General features: G+C 49.5%; 1 protein-coding gene across 1 annotated transcript; it reads right to left on the bottom strand.

Moving 5' to 3' along the window:
* Window positions 1-1,809: 1,809 nt before the first annotated feature.
* Window positions 1,810-8,703, bottom strand: KLF10 (Kruppel like factor 10). The gene is made up of 4 exons (XM_004768873.3): window positions 8,358-8,703; window positions 5,004-5,237; window positions 3,981-4,893; window positions 1,810-3,411 (listed from the first exon to the last, which is right to left on the bottom strand). Exons 1-4 carry the CDS (start codon window positions 8,391-8,393, stop codon window positions 3,152-3,154), a joined length of 1,443 nt encoding a protein of 480 aa, XP_004768930.1. The 5' UTR covers window positions 8,394-8,703; the 3' UTR covers window positions 1,810-3,151.
* Between the last annotated feature and the right edge of the window lie 4,724 nt (window positions 8,704-13,427).

Here is a 13,427-nt window from a genome sequence, read left to right on the forward strand (position 1 = left end):
GTCACAAGAAAACATCACATAAACCCAAACTGAGGGTCATTCTATAAAATAACCGACAAGTACTATTCAAGAGAGACAAGAGAAGACAGAACGACTATAGACTGGAGAAAACTCTGTACAAGTAAATGTTTGAGATCCTGGATTAGGTCCTCTAATAGAAAAAAAGACATAGGTAGAAAAACTAGTGAAACCCAAACAAGATCTATAGTTTAGTTAATAGTATTGTACCAAGATTAATTTCTTTGCTTTGACAAATGTTCTGGGATTATGTAAGATGTTACAAGGAAGAGCTGGATGAAAGGTAAATAGGAACTCTACTTTTGCAACCCTAAATCTAAAATTATCTAAAACAAATTAACTGTTAGAACAGCTTGCATATCAGCAATTTCATATGGTCCAACTTGTATGTCAGACAGGAAACCACCAAAACTAGTGTTAAAGCTACACAAATACATTATCGTTATATGCTCCAAATGTTCTTGTTTGGGGACATTTTTTTCATCAAGATGAGAGCCTGCATGAACATTCAATTCAAATATAAAAATATATTACTCGGTTAAAATAATTTGATTTACGGAATTTCTAAGGTAAAGACTTGGATGCCAACTAGGATAGGAGCACAGCAATGGGTGGCACATTTCCTCTGCCCATGTCATTACAAGGCAGTGGGTACGAGGTCAGCTACCTTCCTGTACTCCCAACTTCTGAAAACCTACCATCATGAGGAACTGAGTCAGGATAGTCCAGGATCCCAGTGTAGAAACCAAAGAACAGCAAGGCCCCTCCCCAGCAGCTGTGTTGAACTCGGGTGGTGTTAAGTTTCCAAGGAATAAATGGCAACAGGTGCATGGATAACCCGAGATGCTTGCCTTGTGACTGGTGCCAAGTGAGTACATTACACTGCTCCTTCCGATGGGTTCAACAGGGCACCAGACTTCAGGCCGATGGTTAAGCTGAACGCTGTGGAAGATGTTCTCTCATGACAAGGGGGTTTCAGAGCCAACTAAAATAGCAATCTCCAGAACTATACTCAATACACCAAGTAGCATTTACAGCTCCTAGTCCCACTGACAAGTCACTAGCAAGTGTTTCTCTCCCCAGGTGTATTACCTTTCACATAGCTTGAGGACCAGTATGTTTATTGCATTTAAGGTTTCACTTAATGACCCGAGCTAATCTAACTTCTAGGTGTGAGTAATTTAGACTCTATTTAACAGGTCAGGCACCTTTTCATTTGCTGCAGCAGTCTCATTGCTTGTAATTATTCACTGTGGTATGCCCCTTAACTTAATGCTACTTAAGGTTCTGCTGAGAACCAAAGATGTATTTCAATCCCAAATCACCAAACTGTCTTGAAGAATGTTTGAGGATTAAAATGTGTTGGTTTAGGGGCACCTGGGTGGCTCAGTCATTCAGCTTCTGCCTTTGGCTCTGGTCATGATCCTGGGATCCTGGGATTGAGCCTCACATCAGGAAGCCTGCTTCTCCCTCCCCCACTCCCCCTGCTTGTGTTCCCTCTCTCACTGTCTGTCAAATAAATAAAATCTTTAAAAATAAAATAGAAATTAAAATGTGTTGGTTTTTTAGCTGGGCAGGCTTGCAAATTATCTCAATGACTATGTGGATCCCAGGCCTCACTCTGTATACTCTCTATAAACTGATGAGTGTTAGGGATATACTCCTGCAGTTCTAAATTTGAATGAAGCTCCTAGAGAAATTTAGACACTAAATCTTTGGATAGTACCATAAGTGATCGCTGTCATGGTTAGACTGAGAATGGTTTTCAACAAATGCAACCAACCAAGTAAATATACCAAAGGAAATTCTTTATTGTAAACAAGATATAAAGTACAACAAAAGAAATGTTGTGCAAATTGTAAATCACAAAGTTTTTATTAAAAGAAAATTCTTGTTTTCCAAGGATCCAAGTTTTGATGTCAGAAATCAATATCCAAGAGAAAAACGTTAAATGGGAATATAGTGCCATTTTTCGCTAAATATTTTAAACAATTTACTTTTGTTTTACCACGGTGTATATCATCCACTATACAACAGAATATAACAGAAATACTGTTAGCTGAAGTGAATGTTTTAACCAACTTTTATTGATCCAGTTCCACCTCCCCCCAACCCTCCCAATGAAAAACTCCTATAAATTAACAGGACATCTGTCCATGTGAATAGTGGTCACTAACTTTCTAATTCAATAAAGCACACATTACATCCTCATAATATAAGGGTACTTTACTGATGACATAAGCCATCTTTTTCAAGGAGTTATCTAAAATTCTTGGTATCCCTTTTTTACAATATATTTTTATCTTCAAAAATTTTTTTCTAAACAAAGTGCAACGTATCTTAGAGTCTACAGAAAACACATTGGTATACAATTTTCAAATCTACACAAGAAACTGCAGGCAAACTAAAAGTTCAAAACATAATAAAATGCCTAGATACAGTCATCTGTTAAACTTTCAAAACAAAAACACACAAAAAAATTGTAGCTATACCTCAAAGCAATTAAATTACTGAGGATTCCAATTCTTTGGGCCCTCTTCAGCAATATACAGCTGCTTAATTCCAAATGTTAGCAAGTATAAAAATGCTAGTTCTAGATATATTTAACAACTACATCCACGAAGTTGACTGGAAAGACTAGAAATAGTAAACAAGATAACTAGGAAAAGATGCCAATATTCATAATAATACAAATCAATTTTCCATCTCCGTCTCTGTACCGTAATGTTTATTTCCAGTCTCTCTACTCTTGAAACCAGTGCTTTAGAAGAATCACATTGAAAAGTTGGTCTCAAGTATAAATGGTGAAAATGAAGTAATAAATTGTGCACACAAATTCAAAATCTGTGCTACCTGTGTTGACCTCATCTGAAACCTTCAAAATATATTTAAAGGAATAAAAGCTTTCTCATCTCTCTTATGTGATAAGAAATGAATCCTGCCACTCTGTGACCTGCTTGCGGCTGCAGCACTTCTTGTCCTCTAACCCAGGCCGAGCCTTCTCCTCAGGCTGTAGGGCTTCTGCTCGTGGCCTACACTGGAGGGCCACAGACTTTGCAGTGGAAGCGTTTTTACATCACCACTGGTTCCTGGCTGTGACCAAAGTTACTTCTGCTTCTCACCTTCTGAGCAGTCACTGTGTGGGGGCAGGGGTTGGAGGTAAGGCAATGTCATTTAACTTGCTCACTTCCATCTGCCAGTTTGGTAGCTTCTTGGCTGACAGATGGCGCCGGGCATGCTTGGTCAAATGGTCACTTCTCATGAACCGCCGGTCACACATGGGACAAGCAAATTTCTTTTCGCCTGTGTGGGTTCTTCGGTGTCTGGACAGTTCATCAGAACGGGCAAACCTCCTTTCACAGCCTTTCCAGCTACAGCTAAAAGGCTTTTCTCCTGAGACAAAGAAATTCAGATCATCATTACATGTATTTACCAAATCATTGGAAATTACATATCTAATTATATCTAAAGATATACATGTTAAATATCTAAAGAGAATATTACATGTATTTACCAAATCATTGGAAATTACATATCTAATTATATCTAAAGATATACATGTTAAATATCTAAAGAGAATCTTTTCAAAATAAAAGCTACTAAATGAATCAACTGTTTAAGTCAACATGTGTACTGTTCTATTTTCAACTTTCACTCTGTCACATTCATAGAAAACTTCCCTTTATAACAAGCCAAAAACAAAAAGGCTTTCTGACTTCAACTATGGTACGAAGGCTTTACAGATTCTTTACTAAGCTACTCAGACACTTAAGAATCATTTGAGAAATTAAGACAAAAACACTTTGAGGAAATCTTTTGTAGGAACTTGTAGTGGTAGTATCAGCCACTGAACTGGCTAATAAAGGAAGCTCTTCTTTAACATGCTTGATTCATATTTGTGATCATGGCCTAAAAATAAAAATACAAATCTAACTTTCTAAGACACAAGAAGTGGTTGGTACCTGTGTGTGTTCTCATGTGGGCCTTCAGATGAGAGCTCTTAAAGTACGTCTTGCCACATCCTGGGTGGCTGCAGATGTGACTTCTTATCCTGGAGGAGTCCATCTGAGGAGTGACTTTTGCTGCGGAAGGGGAAAACCCCGGAGCAGGGGCAATAGGGGAGAGTCTGGTGCCATTTGGGCTCACCACTGGAGGCTTTGGGTTCTGAACAACGGGCTGGGGTACGACAAACATGACAGCGCCTTTGGGCACCTGAGTGCCCATGAACACAACAGGTGGGCAGACAGCTGGTGGCTGACTGGGTGGAGTGCTAGGAACAACTGTTGTCACAACAGGGTTGTTGGCAGGGAGGGGAACCATCTGACAGATGACTGGCATAGGTGGCACTCCCCCTGTTGATACTGCAGGTGGAGAGACCAACACCGACTTCTGTTGTGGGGACACAGGGGCTGGCTGAGGTCTACAGATGACGGTTTCTGAGGAAGGCACAGAAAAGTCATAAAGTGCAGGACTTGCTTTCTCATCAACGTCTGCCGCTGTGTTTCTTTCACACTTGGATCTGTTCGGTGACACAGCTGCACAGGGGATGTTTTTTCTTGTAGCCTCAACAGTTACGTGGGTTCTTCTTCGAAAAGAATTGTCCTGGTAGTTGAGAACGCTGGCTGCTTTCACTGGGCAAGATCGGTGGTTACACAGCTGGGCATCAGCTGTGTGACGAATCACACTCGTGGCCTGAGCCTTGGGCAGTTTGGGGGCAGATACCGGGCTCTTATCTTCATCTTTGAAAGGTGCAGCAATGTGAGGCTTGGCAGCATCTGAGAATGATTTGAAGTGTCCAGTAGATGGCGCTGATGCCATCAAATTTGACACTTGAGAGGGTTCAAAGTCAGAAGGACTGTAAGGTGGAGTCAAACACTAGAAAAGAAAAATATACAGGCAATGGGCATGAGAAATTAAGTTCATTGTGTAAATGCTAAAAAATATTCTGTCATCTGCATTCTCAACTTAAAAACAGGAATACTTACAAATGCCGGGATCGTATGAAAATCAGGTGTACCCGGGAGTAGATTCTCTTCCTCGGACATATCAGATACTGGAGTAACAGGTCTGTTTTCAATGTATTTCTTAAAATCAGACTTCCAACTGCAGCTCATTGACATAAGTGCTTCTACAGCTTCAAAATCACTCTTTTCTGTAGTTTTGTTCCATGAAAACAGAGTCTCTTTTGATCTTTCAGAAATCATTTCCATCCTTTCCTCCTAAAGAAAAAAAAGAAAAGATCAAATAATTACAAGCATATTCTTGTCATCCAAGTAACACATAGAGCAACATGCAAACTTTTTTCTTTACAATTTACACAACTTTCCAAGTTTCTGAAATAATTTTCTCTCACCCCAACTAATGGTAATGGTAAAAATAAAATCTTCATTTTCATTCTTTCGCACTTAGGGTTGAACACTGATATCCTTGCAAGGGAGATAGGAGCACATCATTGCCATTAAGGAGACCAAGGCTAAAGATAGCAATGCATATATGATCCAAAAAAAAGAACCTGATTTAGAAATTTTATATTCTTCCCAGAGTAGCCTTTGCAACTGAGGTCAGACAAAATAACTAAAGGAAGTCTCCACAAAAGTTCTTTTTTCAGTACTACAGGTGTGGCATGAGGACTTTTGAGATACCAGTTCCTAATTGGGAGGCGGACCTCACACCTTTCTTAAAAAGGGTAAGTGTAGTGCACAGAGCTCTGTCCTGATGATATGGATCTGACCTTTGGAAAGTCACTTTCCACTTTAGAATAAAGTCAACAGCACAGAAATCCTCAGCCGCTCTTTAAAATTACTGCATTAGGTTACTTGAAATCTTTCATAGCTTGATTATCTCCAGTAAAGAGAGATACATTGAAATATGTGGAAAAATCCCAAAGCTTTATTGAAACTTCAGGTTCTTCATGTTTGTGTTCCTTTTCACACAATGGTTTGCTATGCACAACTCCGACCAGCTAATGGAATACTACTAAAAAATGACCAATCATAAAATTTAATCTTCTACCCAGAATCTGCAAAAAAACTGACTATAATGAGTCTTGAATAGTCCAATTGAATGTATTTTAATTTTTAAAATTACTGACGACAAGAATGACAGCACATGCTTGGCATTTATTTGTATTGTTCCCTCTATCAAGTGTTTAATGCTTCATATTAAAGTTCCGTGAACTGCTCTTTAAAAAAAAAAAATGGTACCACCCACCACCTCCCATCATCCATTAATGTGAACACATTCTTTTGGTCTAAGTAGAGATCGTGTAAAAATACCGAAAAGCATTCTTTACGCTGCAAGGTATTATTCTCAATGCTTGTTTAAAAAAAAAAAATGCATACACCCTTCATGTTGAAATCCTCAGAAAAGGAGTCACAGCTCTCGAAATTTCACTAGTAAGGTTATTGCATAATCGCGCGCCCCTTTATGTAAGCTGCAACGGACAGCGCCTGTATGTGTAAAAGCCCCAAGACGCCAATGCAAAAAAAAAAAAAAAAAAAAGAAGCAGAAAAAAAGAAAAGAAAAGGCAGGCCAGCAGGGAAGGGGAGTGTGAGCTGGGAAGGGCAGGAAGAGAAGCGGGGAGGGGAGGAAAGGGAATGGGGCGCGAGGCAGGAAAGGGAAGAACGGGTGGAGGCACGGGCGGGAGGCAGACGAGGGGCGGGGGCGGACGGCGGGGGAGATCCTCGCTGGCGGGGACAGACGGATGGGGCCGCCCTAACCTCAATGAGGCTTGCGGGTGAGTCACTGGGAACATTCCTCGCCGCTCGCACGTCCCCGCGCCCCTGCCCCCGCCATTGGCCAGCCTGCCCGGCGGCTCGGGCCTGGATTGGCTGGACCGTGAAGGGCGGGGGGCGCGGGGGAGGAGGGGGCGAGGCATGTGAACAAAGCGTGATCAGCGGCTGCTCCCGGCCGCGCAGGAAACGTGAACTGGGAATTGCCGCGCCGTCACCTTTCACCTACTTCCTGAGCCCGCGGGCCCCCGCCCTCGCGCCGGCCCGGGGGAGGGGCCGCGGGCACCGCCGCCAACCGCCCGGCAGTGCGCGCCCGAGCCCGCGGGGAGGGGCGGGTCCGCGGGCGCCGGCTCCGGGAGCGCCCGCCCCTCCCCGCTCCGGGAGAGCCGCCGTTCCCTTAGGAACCGACAGCGGGGCTGGGCCTCGTTGCCGCCCCTGGCGGAGGCCGGGGCTGGGTCACTCCGGGACGAGAAGCTCCCTGGGCGCACCCGCTCCCGGCCCATCCCCCGGCCTCCGCCTCAGCTGCCGGGGGAGGAGCCGGGTCCCCGCGGAAACCCAGCCCCCGCCCTCCTCCCGGCCGCAGCCCCCGGGGATCCGGCCGAGCCCTCGGCGCTTCCCGCCCACGCCGCCCGCAGGACCTCAGACCACCCCGTCTTTCCCGCAGACGCTGCGCCCCCTCCCCGCGGTCTCCGGCAGCTCCATCTCCGCCCGCCGAGTCTCCACGGGTTCCCAGACGTGCAGCCCCCACAGGCTCTGGCTCCAGACGCGCGGCCCCACGGCCCGCGGCTCCCGCCTCGACACGCGGCCCCCGCGTCTCGCGGCCCCGGCTCCCCCCGCCCACATCCCCCGCCCCGCTGCCGGCTCCCGCTTTCCACCCTCCCATCTCCCTACCCCCCTCCGAGGGGGTCCTCAGAAGGCGGCCACTTGCTCCCGCGGGGGATGGGGAGTCCCCAGCCGACGTCTGGGGGCGCACCTCCTCGTCCCCCGGGTGGTCCGGGGCCCACGTGCCACTCCTCCTCCCCCACGCCGGGCGCCCCCTCCCCCGGGCCCCGGCTGTCTGCTGAGCAGCCCCAGTACCACAAACCTCGGCTCAGACCCCCGAGAGGGGCAGCCCCCTCTCCTCTCCTGTGGACACCCCGCCCCTCAAATGCCAGTAAGCAGCCCCCTCCCGCCCTGGGTCGCATTCCTGATCCAGACGGCGGCATCTCTCCCGGGTGCCAGGTGCAGGGTAGCCCCCTTGTCACCCCCCTTCCCTTTCCACACCTTCCCCTGTCCTCGCTGCCAGGGCAGCAGCCCCCTCCTCGCACCCTTTCAGTTATCCTCCCACTCATCTGCCTCAAGTCTCCCAGCGGAGCTACGCCTTCCCCTCATGACACCTTGAGTAAGACCCCGGTCCCTTCGGCTGTAGATCCCAATCCGCCTGTCCTGACCCACTCCGTGACACACACGCCCTCACCAATACCCAGTGTGCAGGCAGAAAGCCCCTTCCTCCCCCAGGACTCCGCTGCAGCAGGCGCCGCTGATGTCAAGGGCTCGGGGCTAGTGCCCCGGCTGGCCCCTCAGACGCAGCGAGGAAGGGAAGGACTGGGGCATCCCCAGGTGACTTACCGCAGCCTGCTGGAGAGAAGCGCCGAAGTTGAGCATGGTTGGCTGCCTGGCCGCCGGCCGCGAGCTGACTGGCTGCTCTGCTGCTTGGCCACAGACGGACGCCCGGAGACACTCGACGCCGCTCCCGCCGCCGCCGCGCTCCGCGCCGTCTGCCCCCTCCCCATTCAGGTAGCCTCTCTGCCTGCCCCGCGCCGCGGGCGGGGGTGGGGGCGGAGCCTTCGGCCGGCCAATCAGCGACAAAGGTGTGTGAGGCGTCGGCCAATGAGCTCCCGGGGCCACGCGTGATCAGCGGCTGCCCGGCAGCGTGAAGCTTGTGTCAGTGGAGCGTGTACACAATCCCCGGCAGCGTGTTCCCTAGGCCCAGCCCGAGGGAACTCCCAACGCCACCTGACTCAGTGACACCCCCCACCCCTCGCCCACCCTCCGCTGCCGTCCTCCGCTCCGACCTAGGGGGCGGTGCCGCGAGCGGGGGCCTAGCCCGGATGCGCGGCGGCGGCGCGCCCAGGCCCTGCGGAGGGCCGGCCCCACGTGGGAGGTGGGGAGGGATGCCCGCTCCGCCCCGTCCCCTCTCCTCGGGGCCCCATCTCGTCCCGCCGCGGGGTGGGCGGGACGCCGGGCAGCCGGGCGGGGGAGGCGGCGGCTGCTAGCCAAGGCGCCCGAGCCAAGAGATTTGCATTTGGAAGCGCCGTCCTCTTAGGCGTCTGGCAAGAAAGCAGAGCCCGCTGACCGACTGAGCTGCATTTCTCGAGCATTTACTGGGTTTTGCCTCGCTAAGCTGTGGGGAGCACGGAGGCGGGGAGGGCAGGGCGGGGAGCCCTGTCATTGAGCGGACACCTGCTTCTGTGGGGGCCCCCCCCGCCCACGCCCCGGCCACCGGAGCGGACTCGCCCTCCCCTTCTGCGTGGCCGGCAGCAGTGCCCGCCCCTGCCCTCCCCGCCCATCCTTCCTCCAGGCCGCCGAGAGAACGGTGTGGGGACTGCAGGAAGCCTTGAGAACTGGACCAATGGGGTGATGAGGGGCTATGGACTCGAGTTCTTTTCCTTCTGTTGCGCGGATGATCGACTGCGGAATCGAGTTTTGAGCTCGATGTAAGCTTTAAATTGCAGTCTACCGGCTGTTTCAAAGGTAGACCCATCCCCACTCGGGGCCAAGGCCTCCGGAAGCGCCTGCCTGGAACCTGGTCGTGGGGAAGGGTCTCCTAGACTTGCCCGGCGCCCGCCCCGCGCCCAAGCGCACCTGGGGTTGGGGTTGCTGCGGGGATGCCCGCCTGGTCAAAGACACACCGCCCCCTCTAAGGCGCCACCCACCCCCCCTCTACCCCACCACACCATCTCCGACCCCCTGGGGGGGGGGTCGGAGGAGAGCCAGGGCCTCAGATTTGGAGCCCGTGACTGTTTTCGTTCCGAGTTTGCCCTATTTTGGCCGTTGCGTGTCCGTTCACAGCAGCTGTTGTTGGGAGAGCTGGGCAGTGATAACCCAGCTGAAAGCAAACTGGAGATTTTATCTCCTTTGGACAGGCTGAACACGTGGCACAAATCACTGCCCCTCCTCAAGCCGTCTCATCTCTCCGCGTTAACTGAAAGGCTAAGGCCAGTGACCTTTCTTTCCCAATGACCGCAGAATGAGCGTAGGAAGGGAATCATTTCAGAAACTGGCAAATCCATGAACGTCTTCCAGTGTTTCTTTCTGGTTTAGCCAAGGCCCAGGATAGCCAACAACACCAGTAATAATACAGCTAACCAGGGCTGGGGATGGAATGGCTTTCTGTCACTGCCTCTCCTGAATCAGCTGGAGGGGCGCCAGCTCAGCAGCCCAGGCAGCTCTTCCTGTCTCCCCTCCACCCCATGCCCCCACTCTGTCTGCAGGGGTGTCCCTTCCTGTAGGCTTCCTTCCGCCTGGGCTGTCCCATCCTGTTGATGTGAGCCTGAGGGGTTGGAGCAGCTGGCCCTGGGCACCTGCTGCAGTAGTGGAAGCTCCCCTCTGTGCCCAACCAGCAGGCCAGCCTTCCTTCCTGTCAGGGAGCCACCCCCTCCACAGGCTAGCCTTCCTTCCTGTGAGGGAGCCGCCCCCTCGGGTGGCCACAGCCAGCCAGCCCTCAGGTCTGGACCCAGTCCCTTCTTCAGGAATGTGGGGCCTGCTGGCATGATGTCCTAGCACGCTGAGAAGCAGGGAGCATTCATGGCTTGTGGGAGTGATTCAAAACAGGAAAGAAAAGAGAAAAGGGGTAGGAGGAACAGTGTGGTGGTGGCACAATTCCTAGAGATACAGAGAAAGATGTTCTCAGGCACCTCAGACTCAACATTACCAAAACTAAAATCATTTCTGCTCCTTCCTGTATGGATTCATCATCTCCCATCTGGCCTTCACCTTCTCCCTCAAAGTCCTGGATCCTGTTGGTCCTTAGATCCCAACAGTTTTGCCTCTAAAGTATCTTTTTCCTCACTTTTCATTTCTGTCCTTCGATTGTAACTCTTGGTCACTCAGTATCAACTCTCCCTTGGATTAAATAATCTGCGGTCTCCCCACCCAAACTCCAACTCCACCCCAGCTGATTTTTAGTGCCCAAACTCTCCATACAGCCACTAGAGTGGTGTTTTGAAAGTCACGATCCAATCATGACACCCCCTACTTAAAAAAAGGATCTGTGACTCTTGTTGCCTAGGAGATAAGAGGCTGTTCCATTCAGAGCTGTATGGTCTCCCCACCCTTCCAACCTCCTCTCCCACCCAGACATACCCTTGCCCAAAGCCATAGCAAATGGCTTGCTGTTCCTCAAACATATGGTACAATTGCACATCTCTAAGCCATGTCCTCATTCAGTAAATACTGTGTTGCTCATTTATCCAGACCGTTCAACAGGTATTTACTGAACACCTACTAGGTACCCAGGTACCCAGACGACTGGAAGGAACAAAAAAGTCCAGGTCCCTGCTCTCAAAAAGCCTAGACGGGAAGACAAAGACAGGTCTCTCTGTCTGTCGGTCTGTCTCTATATATTATTAAATCACTTATGAAGGTGAAGCTAACTGTAACACATAGAATTGCAATGATTGTGATTATGACTATGGTTTGATTTAGGAGATAAGAGAATCTTGTTTTGCAGAAGGGACTAAAAACCTACTGAGAGGAAAGGCAGATTCAGGAACAATGTGCCTGAGTAGAGGCAACAGCTATCACAGGGTCCTACCAGGAAGGAGTTTGCTCTGTGATGCAGTGTGGCTAGAAGTTTGGAGGGTGCTAGGGGAAGTGGGAGATGGGGGAGAGCAGGGTTGGAGAGCGAGGCAGGAGGAGCCAGATTACTGAGGAAATTATAGGCCACAATGTGAAATACAGATTTTCTTTAAAGTGTAACAGGAACCCTGGTGTCTTGGAAAAAATGTATACCTTAACTCTGAAAGGCTCTTTTGGTTTCCTCTGCTCTACTGCCAACTTGTTGAAGCCTTCCTTGATAACTTCAAGGTGAATCCACTGTCCTCTGTTCCCACAGCACTCTGTCCACACTCCATGCTGGGCATGGAGCACATACCACATCTTATTGCAAGAAGTATTTTACTTCTACTACACCAAGATCTGAGCTCCTTCAGGTGGTGGCCATGTCGCAATCTTTCTGGCCCACTGTGTTCTATATGAGGCACTCGAGATTTCTTTAATGGAGGAAATAAAACTGTAGGTTGTCTGTGAAGACCCAAAGGAGTTACAGACAGAATGTAGACAAACACCTAGAGCAGAAGTACAGATCCTTCCATACCTTACCCCTACCTTGCGTCACAGAAGAACCACACACGGAAAACTGTCACTGTGGGCAAGATTAAAAAAAAGTTCTGGGGCGCCTGGGTGGCTCAGTGGGTTGGGCCACTGCCTTCGGCTCAGGTCATGATCCCAGGGTCCTGGGATCGAGTCCCGCATCGGGCTCTCTGCTCAGCAGGGAGCCTGCTTCCTCCTCTCTCTCTCTCTGCCTACTTGTGATCTCTCTCTGTCAAATAAATAAGTAAAATCTTAAAAAAAAAAAAAAAAAGTTCTGGGCAGTAGTAAGCAGTACCTTAGGTAGCCGCTGACCCTGCCTGCTGCTGGTGCTGGTTTCTCCTTCCATCAGAATAATGAAGGAAGTGGCCTTGGGGCTGACATGTAAAGAGCCCTCAGCTGAGTTATGGAATTAACCCATAGTGAAACTGACAGCATCTTCTCATTGCTCCTGAAAGTCCGTGGGTATCATCACCATTCACCCATTGTCCCACCATATGCCGGACACTAGCTGAACACTGAGGAAAAGCAATATAATTATGTGGAAGGAGCTTCCAGAATAGCAGGAGAAGTAAATATATGAGGCCACCATGACTCTAGAGTGTGGTAAATGCTAGGAAAGGGGTGTGCATAGAGTGTCCTAGGAGGGCCAAAGAAGGGATGAGGGAAGGCTTCCTTCAGCTGATCCCTAAGAGAGCGCAGAGGAGGGTAGAGGTGGAGACTAGAGAGATCATTGGGGATTCAGGATGCTTGGAACGGTCTGGATCACAGATTTGAGAGGTAGGATGCGGAGCTTAGGGTGTTTAAGGGAAACAGAAAGGGCCTCTGCATGACATGCTAAGGAATGTGGAAGTAGAACTTTTATCCTGAGGACAATGGGGACCTACTGACATATTTTAGCAAGGAGTGATGGTACAGAAAGCCCATTTTGGCTCAGTGTGGAGCACAGACCAGAGGGGTGGAGGTCTAACACCAGTGAGAAAGCTTTCGCAATAATGCAGGCAGCAAAGATGATACTGGCCTAAAGGAGGAAAACTGGTGGCATGCGGGGAAAGAACAGAATGGAAATTACAGGAAACAAGGATTTGGCAATTCACTGGAAGCGGGCCTGAGAAGAAGGGAGATGTGGAGGAGGATTGCCAGGTTCTGGCTTGATTCACTGGATGAAACAGAACCTTGTTGCCCAACGAATAGGCCATAGGGAGCTAGGTTTTCGTGGAGAGGAATAAAATGCCAAATCTGACTTGGAACATATAAAGATAAGATGACCTGTGGGACATCCAAATAGAGATGCCCAGGAGGCAGTTGAAATTTTAGGTCTGGAGCCCA

Source organism: Mustela putorius, unplaced genomic scaffold, assembly GCF_011764305.1.
Source record: "Mustela putorius furo isolate JIRA1106 unplaced genomic scaffold, ASM1176430v1.1 tig00000228_pilon_pilon_pilon, whole genome shotgun sequence".
NCBI lineage: Eukaryota > Metazoa > Chordata > Mammalia > Carnivora > Mustelidae > Mustela > Mustela putorius.